The sequence below is a fragment of the Petromyzon marinus genome, chromosome 4 (genome assembly GCF_048934315.1).
Source record: "Petromyzon marinus isolate PM22_M1 ecotype Great Lakes invasive population chromosome 4, UKy_Petmar_22M1.pri1.0, whole genome shotgun sequence".
NCBI classification, from domain to species: domain Eukaryota; kingdom Metazoa; phylum Chordata; class Hyperoartia; order Petromyzontiformes; family Petromyzontidae; genus Petromyzon; species Petromyzon marinus.
The window spans coordinates 12,383,920-12,411,752 of NC_133670.1; the positions used below are offsets into that span (position 1 = coordinate 12,383,920).

General features: G+C 42.9%; 1 protein-coding gene across 1 annotated transcript in view; it reads right to left on the reverse strand.

The window, feature by feature from the left end:
* Positions 1-1,507: 1,507 nt before the first annotated feature.
* The window catches only part of LOC116938701 (contactin-associated protein-like 2), a 170,774-nt gene continuing 144,448 nt past the window's right edge, over positions 1,508-27,833 (reverse strand). The window contains exons 21-24 of the mRNA XM_076056866.1: positions 22,414-22,507; positions 10,806-11,042; positions 9,405-9,473; positions 1,508-4,452 (exon numbers count right to left, since the gene is read on the reverse strand). Of these exons, the coding sequence (XP_075912981.1) occupies positions 4,241-4,452; positions 9,405-9,473; positions 10,806-11,042; positions 22,414-22,507 (612 nt within the window). The 3' untranslated portion in view covers positions 1,508-4,240. The remainder of the gene's footprint in view (positions 4,453-9,404; positions 9,474-10,805; positions 11,043-22,413; positions 22,508-27,833) is intronic.

A 27,833-nucleotide genomic window follows, 5' to 3' on the forward strand; every position in this document is an offset into this window, starting at 1 on the left:
CACGAGTCTTAGGACTCGGTGTGATATTTTTTGGAGGGCGGCCTCTTCTGCATAAACTTGATCTAAATCACACCATCAGCAACAAAGGCAATAATCAACAGCAGCAGGTGAACAGCAACATCATCTGCAGAATCACCCATTTATCACCATTGTCTTCCTTGGCATCATCAATATCAGCAGCAGTATCATCGATCTTCATCACACGTCTTCGTCCATATCATCAGCCATGTTCATATCATGAGCCTCCATTAGCATTGAGATTAGAAAAGCAAAAACCTGAAAAAGAATTTCTGTACAAATGCAGTTGAATGGAGTCTACAAGCATGCGCGTGAACGCATGCAAAATGAGCCTCGAGGCCCGCAAGCCACACCTTCAAATGGTCACTGCCACCATTCCGCTTGTTTGCTTGAAGTTTGCATATTTGCGCCCTAAATCCGACCAACTTACTCCATTCCACAAACGTGGCAGCATGGTATTGTGTATTTGATTGTAATCAGCAAGATAATACAGTGAAAATGTGTTTTTTGTTCTTCCAATTTAACGCGAAATTAACCATCATTCCGCCAGAAATATTGTGGAATGATGTACAAATGCATGAACCTGACCCCGTTTTTTTAAGCCATTTTTTTTACTTAAGCGTTCCCACCCCCAGAGTACAAAGCACGCGCTGCAGTGTATGCATATTCAATCACTGTTTAAGCACAACAATGTGCAGTGTCTCTCTCATTGTCCTTGTGATTTTACTCAAAACACTGAATATTTTACAGTGAATAAGAATAATACCAAATCCACTTGCAGTCATACTTAGTCCATCCTTACAGACGGCGCTTGGAGCATGAGCACACTGCAAAGTGTGGAAAAGCTGAGTACGAATACCAAAAAAGGCGTCCAACATACTAAGTTAACCAACAACACTAGCACATAGTGATCATTAATTGGCATCGCACTGCAAGTTGATTACTCATCGAGCACATTTTAGTGCCAGCGAAAAGCAAAGAATCCCGTAATAAAAACTTGTGAATATTGCATAACATGGGTGCCTAAGTACGATATTATGTGGGGGTGGAGGGGAGAACGTAACACAATTCTGTTGGGTTGAAATACCATCCTGTGTGGCTTAAAAAAAGAAAGCTGGCGTTTTTGAGCAGCTTCACAGAGATGTTGTGTGAGAGATGGGGTTAGCGGTCACGTTTTCAATCGAGTCAAATGGTTTTGTATCAAGCAACTCTTTGAACGTCACCGACCAATTACAGCCTTCAAGGCTCCACAGTGAGAGAAACAGCAATATCTACACAGGCTTCCTAGCAGAACTGGCCTGGCAGTGGTCCAGCAACAATGCATAATACATAATCTTTACAATGGAAATTCTAAATTACACCACCAGCATGTCATCTACAACTGTGAAATCGGAGGTGGAGTTTGCCATTTCCTAAAACAACGCGCCGACAGCTAACGCCGACACGGCTGCCTTTACCTGGCAGGTTGAACCACACCGTGACAACGAAATACCAGCGTGTGTTTACTCCAGGCTGAAACAGCAAATACAGCAATGTGCTTTTAGCAGATTTTGTCTTCTGCCAACACATCAAAAAGTAGCATTGATGCAACAGGGAGCCGCATTTCCCGATCACAATCTCACTCTCGGCACAGCACACGAGCACCTGCTAATTACATCCTTTCCACATTATTTAAACATAATTAAAATAAAAATACCTTTATTTCTAACATGACGAGTTGTCAAACCAAAATAATATGTGCACATGAATCACGTTGGAACATTCTATTAGGCAAGTTAAAAATACACATCCCTTGGCCTAACAGTATTGATTGCTGCCGTCATATGAGACTACTATTCAAACGTTATAACAGATTTCCTGAAACAAGAATGGTCATAAATGAAGCAAATTACTCGAATAACATAACATATGCACGCATACTATACTGTATTTAATTGAAGCGTGGGGGTCCAGACTGAGGTTTTTACATCCAAATGTATCATCGTCAGTACATTTAAACAAACTGATACATTTTGGCATAAGACATTGGCACTCTATGGCCTACTCATGCAGAATATTTCATCAAGTCCTTAATGTCCAATATACCAGTACTGTACAGCAGAAAATACACCTTGGTAATGGCCATCATCGCTGAGCAGTTTTGGGATTTGAAATGCCTCCACATACCAACCACCTTCACAATAATCCTTGCATTTACGTGTCAATCCACCAGGACACTGCTGCCTGCATTGTGGCGACGTGTGCTCATTGGTGATATGGAGGCACACATTGCTCTCATAAAGGGCGGAAAAGAAGACAACGTTGTACGCACAATTTAGGAACGTTTTTTAAAATATATATACAACAGACAATAATTTTCTAATGTGCTTGTAACAGCCGTTTACAATATATGCATTATGCAGTACGTAAAAGTTTAGTTTATGATGTTAAACACAGATAAATTGCACTCAAAAGTTAATTACCTTGTTCGGTCTTAAAAGTAGCCAATCAGGAGATACTGCACGTGACTAAAAACAAAATGCTCTCGTAACAATAAATACTTAAGAAAGCAAAATGTGTGTTTCCTCCTGTTGGAAAGGAGGTGGTGACATTGAGAGGACGTAACCTAGCAGTGGAAACAGACATGACTGAGCTTTACAGTGGCCACGTCGTGTTATATATTCGTCATAATGGCCGTATATGCAAAAACGGATTTAAAGCTCTGCAGGGCTGAGGTAAAGGAACCACGAGCCCATCCCTGCCAGCCACCATTCATGTGGCAGGTTTTGACAGAGCATGCAGACTTTCTGTGAGAAAACAAGTGGCCTCCACAGTCAAGCGCCGACAAGCAAATACCGACGTGGCGTAAAACCACACACTATTGTGACCGAACAGCAGCTGCCTCGCTGCACACTGGTGCCTCTGAGGGCGTGATGCGACGTGCGGGTGTGAGAAGCGCACTGACAACTTTTTATGAACATATGCAACATGACCGAGTCTGCACCCTCCTCCGCAACGGCTGCATTACTGGACAATTTCATTACGCAATGTTTGCAAATGACAATGGGAATGTCAAATTTGACATTATACTTACACGATCTAAGCCAAAATAAACTAATTGGGAATGTCAAAAGAACAAGCTCGGCAATGGAACGCTTTGTCATCCTGAAGGTGATAAATTATTAGCGCTAAATTAAATTATGTTTGAAATTGCATTGTGGTAAATACATTTTAATACAATTTCACGTACACATTATATTGAATATTAATTTGCTATTAATAAAAGTTCACGAAAGTTTATCATCATCCTGCTTATCATTGCCGTTCAGAATCAAAACAGGTTGTATTTGGCCAACTGAGTGCAAATTTGATCGTGAAGGTTTTTCAAATGATTCACACACATCACAGCACAAACTTGATCATGTGAACCACGCATATACCCTTACAGCTAAGTTCGCATATATTTAAAAATATAGTTAAATCAGTGACTGCCCCTTGCAGGAGCTTCCAATTCATCACTTTCGTAAAACCTCCTTGGGATGTGGGAACCATCTGCAGAGAGAGGTTTATACAGGGATTCCAGTGAACGTCTTGGCCACCTGTGCCGCTGCACGAGGCCAAACGAGATCAACAGAAATCACGTGATACAGATGCTCATGTCCCAAATGCCACGGAAGTTAATGCTAATAGACAGATTACATCGTCAGATGGATTTACACTTGCCTTATACTTTACAATCTTCACGTTTTATTTCACTAAAACATCTTGTGCAATTCCCACTGTGTCAAAAAGACTTTCAAAAAGAACACATTAATCACAAATGTACAGCTTGTGCAACAACGTCTGCAATACATCATTCAATCCCTACCATCCGCATTTCTGCCAATGAATCGTCCACATTCATCATTCACCACTTGAATCAGGATTCCAGTCCCAAAGCGTGTGCTTATTTTTGGTTAGTCAGTCCTAGACTGATGGGGATTTTTTTAATATGTATACATTTTTCGGATTTCAGCGTGGTGTTTTACAATCCACTTAAACGCTTCACGCAAACATCCAGAGCCAATTTTCTATTCCCGCTCTAAAATGTAATTTACAGCAATTTCTTTTTTTTATTCAAATCATCCCTTAAGAGTCAATAATGATAAATAAATACGTAAAACAATTTGAACACAAACGGACCGCACAACAAACATCTGCAATTTCACATTACGTTTGCACACAAACCGCAGGTGCTGCCGTCTCAGATAAACCACTCGCGAGGGCTCTCGTCAGTACGCACTGGCGGCAGCGGCGGTGGCGGCGGCGGCGGCAAGGGGCTGATGGCGTCCGCTTTTCCACCCGCGTCGGAGCCCTTCACTTCGTGCGTGTGGTACGTGCCCTTGTGCCGCAGCACGTAGCGCGTGATGAGCACCAGCACGGCCAGGATGACAAAGGACGACGCTGTGATCGCTCCTGCTCGCAGCAAAGCAGCGGGGACGGGGAGGCGTTTAATGGGCTCCACAAGTGTTTAGCGCACAACGTGCAGACAATTAGCGCGAACAGCTCAAGGCAGCAGGGGTTAGGGATTATCTGCAGTTTTTAAAGACTACTTAATTCGCTTTCGAGGCTACTCATGTTTTCTATGGAATGGAGAATTCCCCTTCGGCTTGGTGAACGAAATAAAACTACCTGGAGGCTTCCTCTGCCTGGACCACCCCCAATGCACAGAGTGAGCACGACCAGTCAGAAACAGGTAGTTCTCACAAGTAAAATACACAGACTCCACACACGAAACAAAAAACTAAAACCCCTGTATAACCACATAGACTGTTGAAGCGAGTGCTGTTGGCGAGCAACTATGAAGGCCTGCACACCGCATGAGGGAATGGTGTGGCCAGCACAATGCATGGCCATCTTTGGGTCCACAATGCTGATGTTTCTACACAGCAGAAGTTACTCATTTGAGGCTGAGTTGAGCTAGTACCAGTTAAATTATTCGCCACTGATGTCGGCCTTGGTCAGGAATAAAATTCAGGTCGCCAGAATCGTAGCACGGTGCACTAACCACGACATCACCGCTCCCCAGGTCACGCATGCGCACACACACACGTGAGCATGCTCTACACATCAATACCATGGGGTGAAGCATGAAAGGTTGTGTGAAAAGACCCTTTAGAAAATGTCGTTGTAGAATACACTTTTCTTGCTCATACAGTATCAGCATTATTACACCATTTATATAAAAGGCCCAATTATACCACTTGTAAACAGGGCCACTGTGAAGCCTGAGACCACCTCCGGTCAGCCAAAAGGCTACATTTGTTCATACAAAGGGTAGTGCCTTGGCCAAGGCTGTCCCCCTTTACAAGAAGTCAGCTGGAAAGAAACATAAAATGGAAACCCATTGCGAGTTCCATTAGGTTGCATCGTACATTTTCCTTTGCCGCATTTAAGTGGTTCGAGGTAAGTTCACAGCTCACCATGCGAACCGAACAGATGCATCAGCAGCCAACACAATAAAACTCGCCACATGCCACAATGACATCGTTGCTCGGGGTAATGGCTTGCGTGAGAGCATGCCAGTCTGTCTACAAGTACAAATTCAAATTCGATAATATCATTATTCAGCTTTTTTCACTGATATCATTCAGCAGGGCTTTGTGAAAGGAAAACCAAATATATCTCTACCTTTTGTAGTTATATGCGCTTATTAAGAAATGTAGATATTGAATATTTTCACGTACTGTATAAAAATTATAAAATGTTACATCACTTATCCCCATCGACGTATAGATGTAAATTGTATTTACTCTGTTCAATTTCAATATGCAAAATTTAATCAACAATTTTTAGGAAATACAGCAGGAATCTATAGCCCTGTGGTCATCTTAAAATGGCCTGTATACGATTGTCCACTGTTAATTATGGATGAAGGCCTCCCCATGCTACGCCAGTCATGGGCATTGTTTGACCATACTCTCTTATATATTCTTAGCTCTTTCGGTAAAGTCAACGTGACTTTACCGAAAGAGCTAAGAATATGAATTACTGCAGTCACGAAAGCTTTAAATCAAAATTCATACTCTCTTAGTGCAGCTTGAAGGGGGAGACCTAGGACTGATTCACCACTGACGTTTGCCATGTCCAGGAATCGAACTGAGCTTGCCAGGTTCGTAGCGCACTTTGCAAATTTCTGAGCCACAGCTCCATCCAAGCATATTGTAGATATTTTAGGTTATAATACTTTACCAAACATATTCATGATACATTTCCTGAGAAATCTGTATTGTATAACTTTTCATAAAATGTCATAACTTTAAGAATAATAAACTACTTTTGCTGCTTTATGGTTTTAGCATCTGTGTTTAGCCTCTTTGGAAGACTTCCCTCGCAAAAATGTTTGATGTTTGCAAAACTTACCTGACAGAATTTAATTATTTACACTAGTTTTCCCAACATGGAAAAACGTACAGTATATGAATCAATGAAATGAATCAGCAACAAACAAACGCATAACGTCTGAGAGAATTGCCGGCATTAATAATGAAATTAATGAGTAAACACTATATATACAGTGAGGAAAAAGTATTTGATCCCCTGCTGATTTTGTACGTTTGCCCACTGACAAAGAAATGGTCAGTCTATAATTTTAATGGTAGGTTTATTTGAACAGTGAGAGACAGAATAACAACAACAAAAATCCAGAAAAACGCATGTCAAAAATGTTATAAATTGATTTGCATTTTAATGAGGGAAATAAGTATTTGACTCCTCTGCAAAAAATGACTTAGTACTTGGTGGCAAAACCCTTGTTGGCAATCACAGAGGTCAGACGTTTCTTGTAGTTGGCCACCAGGTTTGCACAAATCTCAGGAGGGATTTTGTCCCACTCCTCTTTGCAGATATTCTCCAAATCATTAAGGTTTCGAGGCTGACGTTTGGCAACTCGAACCTTCAGCTCCCTCCACAGATTTTCTATGGGATTAAGGTCTGGAGACTGGCTAGTCTACTCCAGGACCCTAGTGTGCTTCTTCTTGAGCCACTCCTTTGTTGCCTTGGCCGTGCGTTTTGGGTCATTGTCATGCTGGAATACCCATCCATGACGCATTTTCAATGCCCTGGCTGAGGGAAGGAGGTTCTCACCCAAGATTTGACGGTACATGGCCCCGTCCATCGTCCCTTTGATGCGGTCAAGTTGTCCTGTCCCCTTAGCAGAAAAACACCCCCAAAGCATAATGTTTCTACCTCCATGTTTGACGGTGGGGATGGTGTTCTTGGGGTCATAGGCAGCATTCCTCCTCCTCCAAACACGGCGAGTTGAGTTGATGCCAAAGAGCTCCATTTTGGTCTCATCTGACCACAACACTTTCACCCAGTTGTCCTCTGAATCATTCAGATGTTCATTGGCAAACTTCAGACGGGCATGTATATGTGCTTTCTTGAGCAGGGGGACCTTGCGGGCGTTGCAGGATTACAGTCCTTCACGGGGTAGTGTGTTACCAATTGTTTTCTTGGTGACCATGGTCCCAGCTGCCTTGAGATCATTGACAAGATCCTCCAGTGTAGTTCTGGGCTGATTCCTCACCGTTCTCCTGATCATTGCAACTCCACGAGGTAAGATCTTGCATGGAGCCCCAGGCCGAGGGAGATTGACAGTTCTTCTGTGTTTCTTCCATTTGCGAATAATTGCACCAACTGTTGTCACCTTTTCACCAAGCTGCTTGGCAATGGTCTTGTAGCCCATTCCAGCCTGGTGTAGGTCTACAATCTTGTCCCTGACATCCTTGGAGAGCTCTTTGGTCTTGGCCATGGTGGAGAGTTTGGAATCTAATTGATTGATTGCTTCTGTGGACAGGTGTCTTTTATACAGGTAACAAGCTGAGATTAGGAGCACTCCCTTTAAGAGTGTGCTCCTAATCTTAGCTCCTTACCTGTATAAAAGACACCTGGGAGCCAGAAATCTTTCTGATTGAGAGGGGGTGAAATACTTATTTCCCTCATTAAAATGCAAATCAATTTATAACATTTTTGACATGCGTTTTTCTGGATTTGTGTGTTGTTATTCTGTCTCTCACTGTTCAAATAAACCTACCATTAAAATTATAGACCGATCATTTCTTTGTCAGCGGGAAAACGTACAAAATCGGCAGGGGATCAAATACTTTTTTCCCCTCACTGTATACACATACATAGCAAAAGCGTGAACACTCAAGGCCAAAAATAAATGATTTTGTACTTGTGAAACCACGCGAAAAAGACAGCGAACTCACCGACGGCTGTCACGGCGAAGCGTGTTTAACAGATTGGCATCGCGTCAGAGCACGTGCGACAACGTACTTTACGGAACATGCAATATGGATGTCAATTGCTGCAGCAATCAAAAAGCCCGTCAATTAGTAAGCTTAGAGCAAATCTTTAACTGCTTCTACTGCTTCCCCTGCAGGCAATTCTGGAGGTGAGTCCATCAATAATGGAAAAGCTGCTGCCAGCAGCAGTTGGATGTACAAGCATTTGGCACCTCGCTGGATTATGCTGCGCATGGAAATGCGCCGTTGATCTACTGTTTCAATGGGATTTTCCGTCAGGGATTGCATATGTGTGAAACGTGCAAGTTCTTGACAATGTACGGCAGAGATTAAAAGTAAAAACCAAAAGCATGGTGACAGTAATATAACCAAAATTTAAAATGTGCACCACTGACAGCGCAGTATCACAACATTATACGGTACATTCTTCTAATTACTCCCACAAAGTGTTGATAGAAGAAAGCGAACCTTTGTTCTATATTAGTTATGTAAAAATTGGTTAAAATGTAATCATCCATTTTCTCACTTATCTTAAAACCCCAAAAATTACTCCCTTCCCTGGCCATTTTCAGGCTGTAAATTCATGCACATGCTTTTTAAATGTTCCGTATTCTATTTGCTTCATTTCTCTGCTTCACTCTATATTAATTTGCTTTTGTCATATTGGTGACCCTGGCCACTCTCACAAATGAGGTTGTCCTGATCTCATAAGTTCTCACCTAGTTAAACAAAATAAACGTGAACCTGAATGATGTCTGAAGTTTAAAAGCACGCACGAGTTGAAGGCTTCTATCAGAATCAGAATATTTAGGAATCCGATGAGCTATAAAGCTCTTTTCCACGGATTTCCAGTAGTTGAGATGCGTACAGGGATGTCGTCGGTTTGTGGAAAGAAAAATGCGCACAATCAGAAATGATTACTCTTGAATCGGTATGGTGCAATGTGACTAGCCTCTGTGGACCTTCACAGATTAACGAGACAATTTAATGTGGCAGCGGTGTCTCTGCCACTACTGGGTGAGCTATGAAATGAACAGGTGCTGACACGTGTCTAGTGGTTGCTAAAACTGTGACCAATCCGGGTGGAGTGAGATACAGAATGCTGCTGCGGGTCGGTACCTCCTATCACAATCGAGTCAGCGCTCAGCGGTGTCGAGACAGGGTCCTCGCTCCATTCCTCCTCCGCTTCTGTCAACACAAAGACAAAGATCCCCCAAGTAAATATTGATTTAAAGCTTTCGTGACAGCAGGAATTCATACTCTTTGGGTCTTTCGGTCAAGTCACGTAAATGGAAAATAATAGATCACGACGTTTCGATCGCAACAGAAGCAATCGTCTTCAGGTGAGAGAAAGCTGCTGAGACAAGGTCTTCTATAGGCCTGAGATGGGTGCATCAAGGTAGGTGGGTGAAGCTAGAGATGGTCCAACCACAGGGGCTGGGGCGGTGGACACCCAGCCTGTCAATACAAAGACATCCAACCGCGTAATGAAACTCAAAGAGACAGTTAAAACTTTACCTGTTTAATCACGTCATTCCAATGATTGCTCAATTTATACCCATTTTCTTGGTTGAAGTTGTGTCTATGTTTATATATCTGGATGCCTATGTTTATATATATTTGTGGCTGATCATTGTTTTAACGCTGTGGGCTCACACGATATTGATTTTTCCAAGACGAAGGTACTCTGCAAACCTACTGGCTATCATCACCCACCTACCTTGATGCACCCATCTCAGGCCTATATAAGACCTTGTCTCAGCAGCTTTCTCTCCCTCTCACCTGAAGACGATTGCTTCTGTTGCGATCGAAACGTCGTGATCTATTATTTTCTATTTACGTGACTTTACCGAAAGACCCAAAAAGTATGAATCCCCCAAATAGCCTTGAACAGACTGTTGAGGCAAGTTTTGTTCGCGAGCTCCTATTAAGGCCCGCACAGCACATGAGGCCAGCACCATACCTGGCCGTCTTTGTCTCCCCAATGCTGATGTTTAAACACTGCACCAGGTGCTCATTAAGGGCTGAGTCTACCTAAGGGAGGTCCAAGATCGGTTCAGATATTTGTCACCGATGTTATTCTTGGCCAAGAATCGAACTCAGGTCTCCGGGTTCATAGGTACTGGACATCTGTGAAAAAGAGCTTCATAGTTCATCAGATTCCTCCAATATAAATATTCTGACTCTGATAGTGCAGCACGCAAACCACTGCACCTCTGATAAACACGTGCACACATAAACCAAGCACATGTACAAAGTATAACGACTCTTGCCCAGTATTGCCAACATAGCTATTCTATCCCTAGAGCTCACAACTTGTGGCTGTCACAGCGACCAGCGACAAATCTCGTGACATTCTGGGATGAGGACGTTATTGGGAGCGATTCCAGGTCAGTGTTAAGGATCCCGAATCCGTTTACGATGTCTCGATGTTTTTCGATATATCCAGCGACTTTCCGAGGTTCGTTTTGGTAACTTTCCGCTTCAACGAGTTGATGATACTGCCTGCCCATGCCTCACCATGCTGGTGTGCCCACGGGTAAGGCGTGCTCGGGGACACCGGAGCGACCGTCTGAGGCACGGCCGCACAGCTGGAAGGGACGAGGCGACCCATCACCGTGACGACAAGTGAGGAGTGCGGTCCCTGGCGCAGGGCGGCCTTGAGCGGCGCCCAGCCGTTGTACTGCACTCGGGAGAGGCAGCCGCCGAACCCTCGCCAGTTCAGCCCAGCGACCTCCGGCTCCAGTGGTACCTCGTCTGAGAGAGTGACAGGGCAGGTGGCATGCAGGTTAACTTGCAGACTCACCCGTGAGCTTGACCCAGTAGGTTCAAGGTTAGCCTGATCCCCACCACCAACCCCACCCACCCAAGCTGAGTTGGCTGTGATCACTGCACCGTGCAGAGGAAGATTAATGACAATCATGTTTTATGCGGCAAACAGTATGAATAATAGGAAGCAAATATTTAACTTGCCTCAATTTACAATGCACATACACCACGTGTTTTCTAATTAATTATGATATTTGTACTTTTTGTTGCTCTGATGGAATTACATTAGCTTCATTATTTTTTGCTCTTTACAGCGCGAATGCAACATTGAAATTATTTCTGTGGTTCAAGCATGCATATGCGAGAGCCGCAAATTGTTAAGTCATAATCTTCGGAGGCACATTCATATATGAATCACAATGTACGGAAATAGAGATTCATTGCCGACGAAACAATGCCGCTGTCAAATGAATGGCTCACCGAGGAACGCGGTCTTCCTGATTCTCTTGTTAAAATAATGGGGTGCCACGATGGCGAGATGTTAATGACCTCGCCTGGTATACAAGTCGTGATTTCGATCTCAAGCCTGACGCCTGTATATGTGGAGTCTGCACGTTCTCCCCGTGGTTGCGCAGATTTGTCTCCGGGCCCTCTGGGTTTTCCCTCCGTATTTAAAATCAACATGCGTTCAAAGTATTTGGCTGTTATACATTTGCACGTGATAAGCCACTTCGTTGACCTATAATTTGTGGCCAGGTCGCTTCTGAAAAATGAGCTATATAGCTTAGTAGGCCTTACCTAGTAAAATTTAAAGTTTAGTTTAATCAAATAATTATGACTAAATCCACATAGCTCTTCATTTTTAAAGAGAATGCTGGACTAAGAACGTATGATTAGGAATTTCAAGTCACGAACAATTTGATAAGATATGAAAATATATGCAAGATATAAATGAGGCAGGGTACCACTGGGTGGGTAAGCAATGCATTTATAAATGGTGTGCATTACATTGTTTGACAACCGTAATATTACTATATTCCTACAACAGAAAAACAAATTCTCCCACCAAACTGGAAACGTCACGATACAGGAGAAACAGCAATTCTTTAATTTCACAAAGCAGTTTCAAAATAAGATAAGCCAGTGCTGAAACGTTTATAACATAATTCTTTAATGCAAAATGACGTTTAAAATTGAAAAAAGTCAAGGCACATGAAGTACCCAAGCAAATGGTCTGTGGTTAATATCGTTTATACCCAAGTACACATTTCCAGCATATGAAACTTGCATAACGTATCAAATCATAAACTAATTATATTATACATGGTTTTTACACTCGTATTGGTGGTAAGATTAATACAAGTAATTTCTCAAAGTCTGGTGAAAAACATTTTCAAGCTGTATTGTTAAACGAAGCAGAATGCCTTAACATTGTGTTTCATTTAGGCAAGCTGCAAGGTATTGCTCATATAAGATGGATCCATTTACCGTAGGTTCATGCAAGTGTGCACTTGGTCTGTATTCATCAAACTGCAATTAACTGGTTATTCGGCAGGTAACGAGCCATTTGATTTGGAGACAGCCCTGTCGTACAGCCAGAGGGGACAGGTTTCTGTCTCGTGGATGGCAAAGCCTCTAATCCATAACACTGTTATATTTAATAACTCATTGCAAATATGATGGACAAAGTATGTTACGTGTGTTTGTGTGTATGGTGCAGTGGTTAGCGCACTGCGCTACGAATCCGGCGATCCGAGTTTGATTCCCACTCAAGGCCAATACTAGTGATAGCGATGATCTGAACCAGTCCTGTGCCTCCCCTAGATCAACTTAGCTTCAAATGAGTACCCGGTGCAGTGTGTAATCTTCGTCACTATGGAGACAAAGGCAGCCAGGCGTGGTGCTGACCATCCACCCCCTCGTGCCGTGCCGGCCTTCATCGGTGCTTGCTAAAACAGCACTTGTCCCAAAAGTCTGTTTAGGCTACACAGGAGATCTTTGTCTTTGCGTGGTGCAGTGATTAAAGACATTGCGCTATGAACCTGTAGACATGGGTTCAATGTCCCACATCATTGGTGAATATCTGAACTGGTCCTAGTCATCCCATTGGTGGACTCAGTCTTTACAATATCCTGAAATGCTATATAGGTGATATTTGTCTTTGTATACATATATGCATCGGTGAACTATGCATATATTCATACAATCAGTACCTGGTGCATTGCTTAAACATCAACACTGGGGAGACAAAGGCGTGGTGCTGGCCACCCAGCCCCCTTGCGTGCTATGCCGGCCTGAATAAGCGCTCGCTAACAGCATTTGCCCCAACAGCCTGACAAAGCTACATGGGGATCTTTGTGCATACATAAATGCAAAAACTATTAAGAAAAATCGGAAAATAACCTACTTTAAAAACCAATGAAGTCTGACTTTGTGCTACTAGAAATAATTAAATGTTAATTTAATCCGAGTGAAAATAAATATGCAGTATACGAGTATGTTAATAATTACACAAATATAACTTTGCAAAAGCAAAATTGCTTCAATAATTGATATAGGTGCCTCCAAGTTGGACAATTACACGTAAGCTCTCAGGCTATTCGCAAAGCATTCTACGCTGATTTGTCAGAAATTTAATTTACAGGAAAATGTACCTGTAAAATTAGTTTGATACAATTCGTGAAGAAGAAATTCGTCTTAAGTCACGATGAATTTGATTCGGTAAGATGCCATCTCCAAGACAGCTTGAACACTTGCTAGTTAACCCGCAGTCGGTGCACTTAAAGTGGAAAACGTGCTGTGGCATTCACACTTACACATTCCGACAGATGCATAGGGAGCTCAGAAACCGCTATCCCACGAGTGTAGCATGACGAATATTGCTACAAATTAGAATCAACAACTGCATAAATATTGCACATCCTGGCATTTCTCCTCTCTAGCCACACAAAGAGATGGAATATATTTTTTTTCTGCCGAGCTTCATTGGCATCAGCACGAGGCAAACGGCGATCAGGTTGCAAGCATGTGTTTTGTGACTACGAGCACGGTATTTATCTTTCAAATTCCCCAACAGTTCAATCTTTCGAGCTCTATGCAGAACCTCACAACTCGCACGGCAGCTTCGTTATCTCTCGTCTTCTAGGTGGGCAAATGTGGCTCTTGAGAATCGTTTGTTAGTGAGGATGGAAAACTCACTTTATGCTTGACCTCATTTCTCACACCCAGCGGAGAGTTGGGGTGCAGTTACCGCCACATTTGAAATTTCTGCCCCCCTGCAGGCTACAATACAATGGAGGTCAATTATTTATTTGCCGCTTTAGCAATCAGGACCTCGCTGTTGGAAGTGCACGGCGTAATCCTGCGCTGCAGTGAGGGTTGGGGGGATCGCACAAATGTTGTGAAACTCCCTCCCCGTGCGCGTCGAGGTGCTAAACCCTGGCTCGCTAGAAAAATGCAATCCAGGTGTACAGCTAAAATGTGGACTCCACCTGTTTCATCCGTATGGGATAGAGTGTTTCCCCCTCATACGCGTGGGGTTTCTCCGGGTGTTCCAGTTTCCTCCCACATGCAAACGCTCCCTAATTGGCTAATAACACCTTAGCACATGTACAATTGTTGGCAGCAGCTCAACACGTGGCTGCCTTCCTGCTTGTCTATGGTTCCTCTTGGCTGCTATACATTTCCACATAAGCCACTTCATTGGGTTATAATTTGTGACCAAATCGTTCTTAAAAACAGCTATACATCTCAGTGCGCCTTACCTAGTAAAAAAATATAGTTTAATAGTTTTCTCACTCCTCTGAGTCACTTTCTCTTTGTGTATTATGTTTTAATGGCGAAATTACTGCCTATGGTGAATGCAGCTCTGCATTCCTTGTAATCACACAACCTGAACTTAGTTACAGGTTCTGCTCCAAGGCAATCACAATCTTGTGCAGCACTTTGATATTGCCCACTTTTCCAGAGCAGCTATCATTTTGAAATCCCCAACTGCTTCTTGATTTCATCCAGACTGAATGCATTTTTAATGCTCACATGCTGCGTCAGCATTTCCTTAGTTGCAACGAATTCACCAAATTACTTCAGGGATTCAAAAAGTTTGTAAAAGTGTAAAGCGAATGTTTCATTCAGGATCAGAGATAGTTTACCCCTCCACAGCATTATTTTACTCCCGTAGTTTATATTTCCTTATCTTCAGTCTACAAAGCAATCTGATGGCAAAGGTGAAAAATACCCTCGCATAAACACTGCTATATCAGAGAAATAGTTTAACTCTGACATATATATCTCGTAACGTCAGTGGTCACTAGAGTTGATAATGGTGAAAATATAAATGGTGCAATAAAATCAGAAATGGGGAGGGGGAAATAAACATAACCAAATTCATGAGACGTTGTCATTGAAACCAAATCCCGTATGTTGTGTAAGAAATACCAGTCAGTCAGTGCCATGTATTAAATCGTGAGATTAAATAAACCCATTGAGGGACTTGAAACATTGCCTCTTTTGCAAGGGTGACCTGCGTGCCATTCTCAGAAATGACACAGAACACATCGGCTCAAATTTATTCCATAAAAGAGTAATGTACGAAGTTTGTATTTGTTCTTTTTTTCTTAGGTTCTTCTTCTTACAAGATAGCACAAGACAGTATCGGCCTTGGAGCAACACATGAAGTACATTATTTCGTTTTAATTGCGGCGTTTGAAGATTACAATCGTGGTCTATTTTCCTGTGCCTGCGATGAGTGCTGAATGCTCCAGGGCCAACTGCTCGCTGCTTGTGTGGCACGCAAAGTGCCTGGCGAAGCAGCGTTCTGAGCATAGCCCGGCAGAGCAGTGACACGTGACTGAAAAAGAAAATGTTATATTTTTGCTGCAGACTATAAAAAACATCCATTCCGAAGAGTGACCCTGTGGTGCTTATATGTGGTTTTGAGCTGCCCAAGGTCTCCTGATTGGAACGTGTTTTGTGTTGAATTGAATTAATATATTTTAGGCACTATGGAATTTGATGCTAGAAAGTCAAAACCAACGCGGGAATGACTCTCTACAGCAAGGTTCGGTGAAAAACATTATTTGGTACACACTGGGGAGGATGATGACATCCTTACACGTGACCAGTGCTGTTATGTAAAGCTTTACGTTACATAAATCTTCACAACTAATCTCACCACGAACTATACCGCGCTTATTGTCTCAATCATCTCCCGATATGAAAATAAAAAAGAACTGACAACATAAAAAAGCCTCTTGTGAGAGTAAAGTTAACTCGACCATGAGAGAAGGCACTCGTCTCTACCAACTCAACATTGACAATTATTTATCATGCGAAATGCAAGCACCTCACAATGGCTATTGAAGAAACACCGGATCGACATCATATAGTGACCGGAAGTCCACTTGAAATTCAACCACAAATCCAATGTAGGGCTTTGCTAGATACTTGAAGCAAGGTGTTTGAAAGCTGTACAGTCAAATAGCGAACAACTTTGCAGATGTTTCACCGATTACAATTTGAGTCGGCAAACTATCAGTAACATCTGCTGTCGACCTAATACATTAACACCAATCGTCGTTGTCATCTACGAGCCAATCCATTATCCATGTGGAAAACCCACGCATCATGGGGCTATGGGATCAAGGATGGGACTGGGCATTTCCTTACAATCCACTCAGTGAGGTGGCAACAGGACTTAACTTACTCTTGACCTCCAACTTACTCTTGACCTCCATTTCTTTTTAAAAAAACTCAAGCGGAAGCCATAGCACTGTTTCGAGGATGGTCGTAAAAGTTTTCCAAAAAAAACACCACCATCCTGCTATCATCCACATTGCCATTATATTACAGGTGACAACGTCACCACCAGAGCCAAATATGCATTTCTTAAAGCTGACTGGAACTTATTAAAACAGTCCGCCAATGCCAACATCTGTTGGATCCTGGAAAACGCCCCAATAATTTCGGCTACTTTAGGCAGTCATAAACAAAGCCGCAAGATGTAGTATACCCCGTGGTTTGAAAAAAAAAAAAGCTCAACGTGTCTTGTTGAACCCAATGAAAATGAATGCAAAATAACGACCCAGCAAATGTGTAGTGACTCTGAATGTCACTGTGTGGTGCCGGGCTTGCGAGGCCACGGCGGATAATATGTTGTCATTATGTGGAGCCCGCTTACTGGGCGTAGCACCAGCCCTAGCGGGGCTTGGGTGAGCGCTGGTTAGCGCGGAAGCTCCATGTAAAGTGTGCGGTGTGGGCTCCCGGTGAGGGAGCGAGAGAGAGTGTCAGCCAGCCAGGGTTACATTGGGGCATGATACGCTGGTTAACCTGCCGACACGTGACCGGACGATATTGGAGGGGGGCCACCGGTAGACAGGGGCTACTGGGCGGTCACAAGATCAACGTCGGGTTGAAGAAGCCTCTAGCCATGCGGTCTGGGACCAAGCTCGTGGTCCAATCCGGGATAGCGGGACCGTGCCTAGTTCTGCCGTAGCATGGTTAGATGGGCGTTCAACACCCACTGATGCATGACTGCAAATGTGTGTTTATTTCTATTCAGTTTACAATTGAACAAAATACACGAAGGCAAGCTCTCCTTCTTGGACGTCCTGGTACACACACTGCCTTCGACAGTCTCTTAACATGTGTGTAGAGGAAGCACAAACAGACCGCACAGAGACCAAACCTTAAGTCCTCGATCTTTAGGCAACAACACGGTGAGCCGAACATGGCATCTTTGTCAAGATGCAAAATATGTATTGGCAAAGATCATATTTTACCTGTGACGTTTTTATATGAAAGATGGCTTTCCTGCCAATAAAACAGGTGTTAAGATGCTCAAATACCAAATAGATTCCTTTTGCAAGGCATGACGTCTGCATTCACCATATGCAAATAATATATGCATTCTCTTTGACACTGATTTGCCTATACCAGAGATAGCCTCTTTATGGCCTTGTCTCACCAGTGTTAGACCAGAGAACACCAGAAGGCAAACAATACAAAGACAATGCAAGTATCAGAGCATTTATAGCTGTGGTTGAGCAGTTACATCTTAACACCTGTTTTATTCAAACTAGATTCAAAGCTTTCGTGACTGCAGGAATTACTCTTTGGTTCTTTCGGTGAAGTCATGTAGAATTTTTTTTATAATAGAATACGACGTTTCGATTGCAACACAAGCAACCGTCATCAGGTAAGAATGAAAAAAAACATAGCAAACTTAGAAACACAATGCAACACAACACAGAGAGCCGGACAACACAATAGCTAACACCCCACCTGGCTGACCACGCTCCTCCAAAGAATGACAAAAAGAAAGACAGCGCCACTGTGTCGAGGCTTTAAATAGAGAGAGGGGAGAGGGGTTGGGACAGAGAGAGAGGGGGGGGCAGGGGACATTGAGAGAGTTGTGTGGAATTCTGGATCACAGTGGCCGGAGGCAGACCACACTCCTGTTTAATTGCCATAAAGTGTAACACCTATTTTTATTTTTTTTCATACTTTTGATACTGACAAAAGGTCCCATAGATATGGCTGTCCTGCTTGGATGCACCTTCCAAGACACAACCAATCCCAACAGCATGTGTCCAATATCGTGATGATCACTGGGGGACAGTGACTGCATACTCCTTATTACCCAGGACTTTACATTCCCCAAGCTCTTCTCCTGCTTGCTAACCAGCATACACACTGCGCGTCACCCATTTTAAACCCTAAAGAGAGATCTGTCTCACATGACAGACGCACTACAGTCTCAATTGTGTGAGGTCTGCAAGGTGGAATACATTGGCGACACAAAACCGGCAGCTCTAGTCTCGGCTTGTAGAATATGAATGTGCAACCTGCCTATGTGAATTAATTGAATTAATTAACTTGCATTTGAAGTACTCATTAGTGGCTAAACACGCCTTGGCTAAAGGACACCACTTTGATTTCTAAAATGTGATTACACTGGACCACACAACCAAACAAACGATGCCTATTTAATGGAATATGCTTGCGAGATTTATCCTCCCTACCTGCCCGCCAGCTGCACACCGAGGGTAAAAAAAAACTCCACTGAAGATTCAGTTAATGACAACCGCTTCAATTTCATAACATGACTGTCCATTTCTGTCTCTCGATATCCCCATCATCTGATTACACGTATGTGTCTCTTTACACTGTCACCCATGTAATCCTCTGGTGCTAATTTACATGGTTCGCGTGTTTGACTATTGTTCCCTAAACAATGCTGTCTTTGGAATGCATTCTGGGTTGTTTACAAGCCTTTCCCTTCCAGCCCCACTCCCACCTCGCCACGTCCCGTTAAAACCAATAATGGCTTTGGGATAGTTTATACAGGTGAAGACTGCAATCCCCATACTGTAGTCAAAGTGTCTCATTGATTAAAATATAGGCTTGGTCTGCTACGACTCATTGCCATGAGGCTTAGCAGTGTTTCAGCACAAACCGTTAATCTATGTGGATATATGAACGTTACATTTTATCTCCATATATATAAAAGGCAAAGTTGTGAATGTCTCTGTTAAAAATGTTTAGCGTACTTCCCGACATGCAACAAACTTGAAATTTGCCATGTGGGTACTTTCCAGACTGTACACCATGCAAAAATTATAAAAAATACACTTTTTTTAGGGGGGGGAGCTCAATAATGCATTTATTCTTTGCACGGCAAGTGAGCTGTGACGTCAAATCTGGCACGTGACCCTCGCATGTGGAAGCGTAACACATTGTAGTGTAGCGGTTAGTGCACCACGCTACGAACCCGGCGACCCGAGTTCGATTCCCGCTCACGGCCACCACCGGTGACGATTATTTGAACCGGTCCTGGGCCTCCTCTAGGTCAACTCAGCCTCAAACGAGTAACTGGTGTGGTGTTTGAATACCGCCACTGGGGAGACAAAGGCGGCCGGGCGTGGTGAATCCAAGTCCCGGGCGAAGCTGGGTAGTAAAGCTAGTTTTTAATATTACACTTTTGGCAGTCATCAATCCAAGTCCCGGGCGAAGCTGGGTAGTAAAGCTAGTTTTTAATATTACACTTTTGGCAGTCATCAATTTCTAGCATTAAACTCTGAAGAAAGGCAATCACTCGCAATGTTGATATCACTCTGTGATGTGTCCATATGGCCAGCCGCCTTACTTGTGCTAACTGCTCATCGGAGCTGAGCACATCTGCCCGGACTAAACTTATGTTGACAGGAGTGAAACTAGTGGTTGTGTCGGTACTCAGGGCCTCAGCATGATAATTCAATTTTAATGGTAACTTACACATTCACTTGCAGTTATTTCTATACCTCGAAAAACAATGCAGAACTCAGCTGAAGTTCAAGCAAGCAAATTCAACCTTGATTAATGTTATTTAATTCGGCAGAAAATTAATATGCTCGGTTGCTCCGTACAACAGGTGTGTCAACGTTAATTTACCGATCAAAATTCTTAAAGTGTAGCTTGTAACACGATAATAGTCATGACTTGTCCCAATAGAGTTAATTAAGGCTCTTTCCAACCTGACAGCTGTGGCTATATTCTTACATTTCTCAGATTATTGTGCAGTATTTCTTATCCACATCTTGAGAAAAGATTTGCCCGATGTTCCAATCCAATGTGCACTCCAGACCCAACTGAATACAGCTTGCATTGCCTTAAGCGCAGAAAGAGAAAAAAAACTGAATTTTATATTCATTTCAAGGATGCCAAAACAAAGAATTACCACATTCAACTAACTCGAGAAGATTGTTGCTTTACTTACAGTGTTTGGCTGTGCAGCTGCTAAGGAAAGTTTACAAGTGACCGAAAATCAATAGCAGCGCTGAGAATAGCACGTCAACGGGCGTCGTGCACAGAAGCAAGTTGGGAAGGCAGCGCGTCGCAACGCGGCGACACAGCTGAGTCTACTGCAGTGCCAACGGAGGTCAGCGTTAAAGGGCGCTACGGGGGTGCCGAGAGTGCGGCTCGACAAGCAACAGCCCTGCTAGTCGACAGTGACAACGTAATTTTACCACTTGTCTTAACAGCCTCGACGTATTTTCTCGTGCAGCTGTGTAACGCGTTTAAGTTAAAGTAACATGCTGTGACACGTCAAGGGTTAAGCTCCCATGAAGGGTGGTCATGCTTATTGTGAGACTGCTCGCTGCAAGTGAGCGGTGAACCTTTGCAACAATGAGACACATAAGCCCTGGGGGTGCTCCATCCGGGATGTTGTTAAGGAGGCCAGTAGAGAGATTAGAGGTAGGGATGGCTGAGCCATCGGTGGGAAGGTTCAATCACAGATGTCTCTCGCTATGTTGTGGCAAAACACTCTGGTTAAGTTTCTGCCTGGAGATGGGATGTGACAGGCGTCACCCATTAAAGAAATTGCACAAACACCACATTAACTCTCAAAGCTTCAACACTCATGTGGTGTACAAAGCACTGCTACACATGCCAATAAATAGTTTATAAAGGAACCTACTTTTGTCAGGATTAGCCACAACTCCTACAAATATATACAGACAGGCAAACCATTTTTGGAGAGGAAGAGGATAATGCAGCGATTAATATATCATAACATAAAGCAATATAGGACGTTCTGTATTTTGTTTGTGTATATTAAGTTGCAAGACAAAGGATTAGGAAAACATTTCACCTATGTTTTTTAAGAAAACTGCAGGAAAGAACCCTTAGATTTAACATCAGTAAGCTGTGTGTTATATATATTTTAAATGCTGTCTCCAAGCGCAAGTCAAAATATTCTGCCCTCTATTTCTGCTCTCAAGCGAGACCATTACCCAAAACGTTTGTAAACTACATATTTTTTGCTGTTATAAGGCAGTGTTAGGAAAGAGGTGGTGAGGCGTTGCAGGCATTTAATAAATGTTTGCCACAGGTTTTCCCCCTTTTTTCTGGCAACAAAACAGGTGTTAAGATGTTAAAACACCAAACTGAAACCTTTTACAAGGAATCATGTCTGCATTAACCACAATGCTTGTGGTCAGAATGCAAACAAAAACATACTCTGATAATATATGCATTGTCCTTGAAACTGATTGGTCCACACCAGAGACAGCATTCTTTTGAGCCTCGTCTCAAACGTTGTTAGACCAGAGGATCACAAGCATTGTGGTTAATGCAGACATGATTCCTTGTAAAAGGTTTCAGTTTGGTGTTTTAACATCTTAACACTTGTTTTGTTGCCAGAAAAAAGGTGAAAAAACTTTTATAATATTTTGGTACTGGCAAAGGAGGTCCTATGATGTATTGCCACACTTAAGTGGCACTCTGTTGACAAGTGTTCCCGTCACTGAAAACTCCACATCAGACACACGCGTTATTCCTGTCTGATCGAGGAGGCACGATGACATGGGCAGGCTCTCACCGGGCACTCGGCCGAGGTAGAGTGTGTCGGCAGCTCGGGGATAAGGGGCATGGCCGGTCGGCAGGCGATGCGCAGTGGGGAGGTAATGGTCCAGCTGTGGCCCGGGCGATCACGATGCACGACAAGTCCCCAGTAAGAGTGAGACGCCGGCGTCGTGGGAAACCATGGCGAGCATTGAGAGTGGCAAAAACACCACGGGGAAGGGGGTGGACATAAAAAGGAGAATTAACCACAAATAAGTGTGTTATGCAATAAATGGCAAAATGAAGACCAACAGGGGCTAATGTGACCATATTATTATTTCTGTGTGTGTATTTTGGTCGTTTATTATTCAGAGAAAGACAATCAGCAATAAATGTGTGCTTCACGCCGTATTCAGGATACTGAATATGTAAATTTATAATTAGAATTTTTTTTGCACAGAAGACCCAAAGCCAAACTTAATCATGTCGATTACACGTCGTGAGTTATGGTTGTTCCCGGCAGCATGACTACTCTCACCCTCATTACAGTGGCAGCCTTGCCAGCCCCTTTATCACAAAGCATCCTGGAGGCCCATTAAAACGTCAGGATGCTGAGAGCACTTTCCATATTCTCCCAAAATACATACCCTATTTTTCTTTGCAACCTTCCACGCTTGCATAAGCAACCCCTTTGCTACTTTCTGTTGTAAGGTGGAAGCCACTAATATCCCACACGTCACTTACAATTGCATTTGTATTTTATCTCAATCCAGAAAACAAATGGATTTCCTGCAAGCCACGGCAAGAGGCATGGAGATCTAGAAAACTTGATTTATTTTTCCATCACTCAGCACGAGCCATTTAGAACTCCCGTAGAGACTCCGCTCACAAATATGCACACAAGTAAACAAAGACGAAGGTTCTTTATATAGCCTTTAACAGACTGTTGGGGAAAGTGCTGTTAGCAAGCACCTAATTAAGGTTGGCACGGCACACGAGGGGGCGAGTGACCAGCACTATCCCATCCGCCTTTGTCCCCCTAGTAAAGATGTGTACACACCACACTAAGCACTCATTTGAGCCTGAGACGTTTTAGGGGAGGTCCAGTTCAGATAATTGTCACTGGTGTTGGCCATGAGCGGGGATTGAAATCGGGTCACAGGGTTCACAATAACTGCTACACTATCACTCCCCACGAAGGTAAACACACACTCATATATAGTACACATGCCAACTAATGATCCCCCATATAGCCTACACAGACTGTTGGGGCAAATTCCATTAGCATGCATCTATGAAGGTCAGTACGGCGCATGAGGGAGTGGTGTGGCCAGGACCATACCCATCTGCCTTTGTTTACCCAGTGCCAACATTTACCCACTGCACAAGGTACTCATTTAAGTTTGAGTCAGGATGCCCAATGTGGTTCAGATAATCACCACTGATGCTAGCTGTAGCTGGGAATCAAACTTTGGTTCCCTGGATTCGTAGCGCAGTGCGCGAACTACTACACTACCATCGTAATTAGTGCACTCTCCACATATGCTAACATACACACAAACCCACGCACAAATGCAAACACATACGTGTACAAACAGAGGCAAAATATTTTGCTCAACTGCAGGCAGAGCATGGTAACTCTCCTGTGAGCCCTGTCTAAGTTTTTTTTTATCTGGACCTAGGGGTGGGAATGTTGTTATGGGTTCAAGGTGGGGTTGATGCTGATGCATGCCGAGGTGCTGAAATGCCCATATTTACGTGTAGCTATTAAACCCCAAGATGAGCAACCGTTCCGACAGCGAACAGTCGAAATACGCGCTGCAGGCGTCGTACCAAAAAGCAAACAGTGATTGACCGCTACACCGTGCTGCGGAGAAATGACGCCTACAAAAAAACTCACAAACTCACGAAGAACGGTCGCGTGATATCAACATCTCCTTGAGCACACTCGGGCAGGTCCACCCACACGGGCATTCTCCCAGGGTTACAGGGGGATTGCAGGAAACGATTTTTACACGTTTTTTTTTTAAATATATGCCATTGTTAAATTGTGTAACTGCACACAATTCCATTTTTCATAAATCGTCAAACTGTAGGGCTGCTTTCGTGAGACGGCAATAAATAGAAAATTTATAAGCATCCCATATATGTATATTTTAACTCCGAATGCAATTTTCTTGGTGCTTATATTGTTTAGTGCGAGTGTACGGGTGAATGAGTAAGGGTATTGCTGAGAAAAGGCTCAGTGAGGCACGTGGAACTTCATTACATCTGCCCTTAGCTGTCCGATGCACGTACCATTTACTGCTATTTTGATAAACGTTTGAAACTTCTCTGAACAACAATAAGAAGTTGCACGGCACCATCATTCTATGCGAATTTGCGGAGAGAGTAAATTTAAAAAAAGATAATCTTCATCCTGCTAGTTATTGCCAATCAACTGTTACCACCAAAAGCCAATGGCTATAACATAAAGGCTGTACTATATGCATTGCATCTATTAATTTCACATCCGTCTTTTCAGTAAGCCTCCAGACTCAAAAGCTTCTCCATTACACTATGGAGTGTTGTTCCCATCGCAATACAAGCTCACAGACATCTCTCCAGGGTAAACGCTACATCAACATTATTATGAATATGGCATTGATGTCACGGTAGTGTAGATCACGCCTGTGAACACATCAAGCTGATCTCATGTTAAATCAGGGAAGCACAAAACTAAATATAAGACATTGTAGATAAAATTGTGAAGATACACCAGCTACAAGCAGGTTTTGGTTGAGGTACACTGCTCTCTCAGTCTAGCGGCTAGACTGAGAGAGCAGTGTCTCATGAGCTAGACTCTAGCCCAGGAGAGGTTAGCTGCTAATCACAGAGCAATTAAATTTGTGACTTCTCATTCTGTGCCAACCTGAGCAACAATCTGGGAGCTCTGCAAACATGTGTTAGTTTAGCCATAACCCATGAGGGCGACATTACAATGAAGCTGAAGGGATGCAGTGGCAAAGCAGCAATCTGGATGGTGCTTCATTCGCTCAGTTGGTTGCAGTGAAGCATCATCCAGGAGCGGGCGTATTGTGGCAACAGAAGCTTGGGGCAGCTCATAAGTCGATTGTCAAAGTAAGTGTAAAAATGTCAATCAATAAATTCTGAAATAACAAAATGACAAGCTTAGTATAGTAATACCTGGCGAATGTGGGGGTTACATTCATGGAAAATGCCGTTTTGAGCAAAACCGAGTTAGACAAATAATAAACCTTACGGTAAAAATGGATCCGAAATTATTACCCCTTCTCGTTTTGTTTAACTTTCAATTAGAACATGATTTACCCCCTTATCACAGAAAAAAACACATAATATATAGAAACAAATATTGGGATGTTAATTAAAATAAATAAAGTGAACCTGAAAATATTTCTTGAACTTTCAACGAATGATAGTGATTATGAATGAGGATGATGTTCTAGATTTGAAGCTTTCGTGGCTGCAAGGATCCATACTCTTTGGTTCTATTCGGTAAAGTCACATAAAAAACAACAAAAAATACAAAAAATTCTAGACAGCGCTGTCTAGAGGACAGCGCTGTCTAGAGGACAGCGCTGTCCTCTAGACAGTCTGGTCCCTTCACCTGATGAAGGCCACTTGTGTTGTGGCCGAAACGTCGTGATTTTTTAAATTTTTTGTTGTTTTTTATGTGACTTGACCGAATAGAACCAAAGAGTGAGGATGATGTTGTTAGGGGTGTTGGAAGGGGATTACAAGGGTGAGGAAGATGTGCACGGGATGCTGGTAAAGCATGGAGTGGGACCACCGCATGAGAGTGTTGGGCAGGGAAGATGGCTATGAGATATTCATCTGCAGCGTCTACGAGTGCACCAGGCACTACTTCTACTTGTCGACGCAGAGATGTGAATCTTAGCAGCGTCAAACCATGTATAGCTGAAACATTACCCTCGTGTTCTGGAAAACGTACCGCAATAAGTAAACCACGTATAGTCGAAACACGCATCTGATAAAACAGCATTGGGCAAGGTGAGACTGTATTGATTCAAAAACATTTTTTTTATTTGGCCAAGTAATGATCTGGTTAAATATCTGTCATAAAACCCTTCACCACACGATATAGCCAAACAAATGAAATTGTCAGGTGTACAAACGTTTCATATGCCATGCTTCCCGTTAAGTTTTGAAGAACAATTCTCACAAACACATTTAGCAATAAGATAAGCCAAGCATCTTCAGGAAAATCCAAGAAGTCAGAATAATGATCTTATGACAGAAATGTAACCAGATCAATCCGTGACCAAATCTGAAACATAAATTATGAATCATGATATTGACCGGCTGAAGTGCATGCAGCAATGACATGATGCCAAGGATGAAAGCATGAGTGATTTAATGGTGGCCATGTTTTTTTGTTTTCCTGGTATTTGATTGGCTTGTGTAGTGGGGCGATGATGTAATCCCTAGCAACCACCGCCATATCCACTGCGTTGGATTATCATGAGGACTCTCATATTAGCTTTAACTTATGTGTTTTCTCTTCCGACATTTCGGATATAATTACAATTGCTGGTTTTGCTGACTAATTGACGACATATTTGACGAGTACTTTCTGCAATCAGACATGAGGGCCTGCTGGTTAGTTACTACTACCAGCAGCCAAAAGCACTTCATGCAGGTCGCTGGAGGAGACTATGAGTAGTGGCCTTTACTGAGGGGAGCACAAGCTCTAATAATGAGGGGGAGGCTTAGCCTTTTCTGCTCAGTCTTTTTCTGCTCTAGTATAGTAATCATTATGCCTCCCTCTCATTACCAGAACAGAAAATACCGTACCTAAAAGATTATAACCTTTGGAACACATTTTTTCTGAACTGCAGAGAAACTGCACCGTGTATTCATTGCTGCGACATCTGAGACTTAAAGCAGTTAATGTCAGCTGTCAATTGATTGGGCTTAAAACAAGTACCTTCCAGAGGAGGTTGAAAAGTGGCTGTGATCATCCCCTGTTTATATCACACCAAGGCGCAGCGTTGCCATGCAAGTCATGTTGCAATATCGAATCGTTGTCCTGGTAGCAATGAACACAAGTCTACTGTATAACATTCTATTTCACGACAAGACTCGCACATCGCACCTCCTGACTTTGACATTCCTCAAAGACACTGTTGTAACCACCAATCGCATCAAAACATCAACAGCCCAATGCGCACATCTTCATAAACGGATAATTAGAGACAAGTCACAGTCCGATTGCAAGCCAAACTATGGACCACTTAGTAAACCACTGTGGTCTGCGCTGCTTCAACGGAGGCGTAGCAAAGCTACATGAACTTTGTTCTGAAGTCCGCTTGTGGTTAAAAGACCTCGACAATGAGGTTTAGCTCCGAATTGTTTTGCCATACACAGTAGTAAAATTATAGTAAAACACATGTATACTCGTTGGGTCTTTCGGTA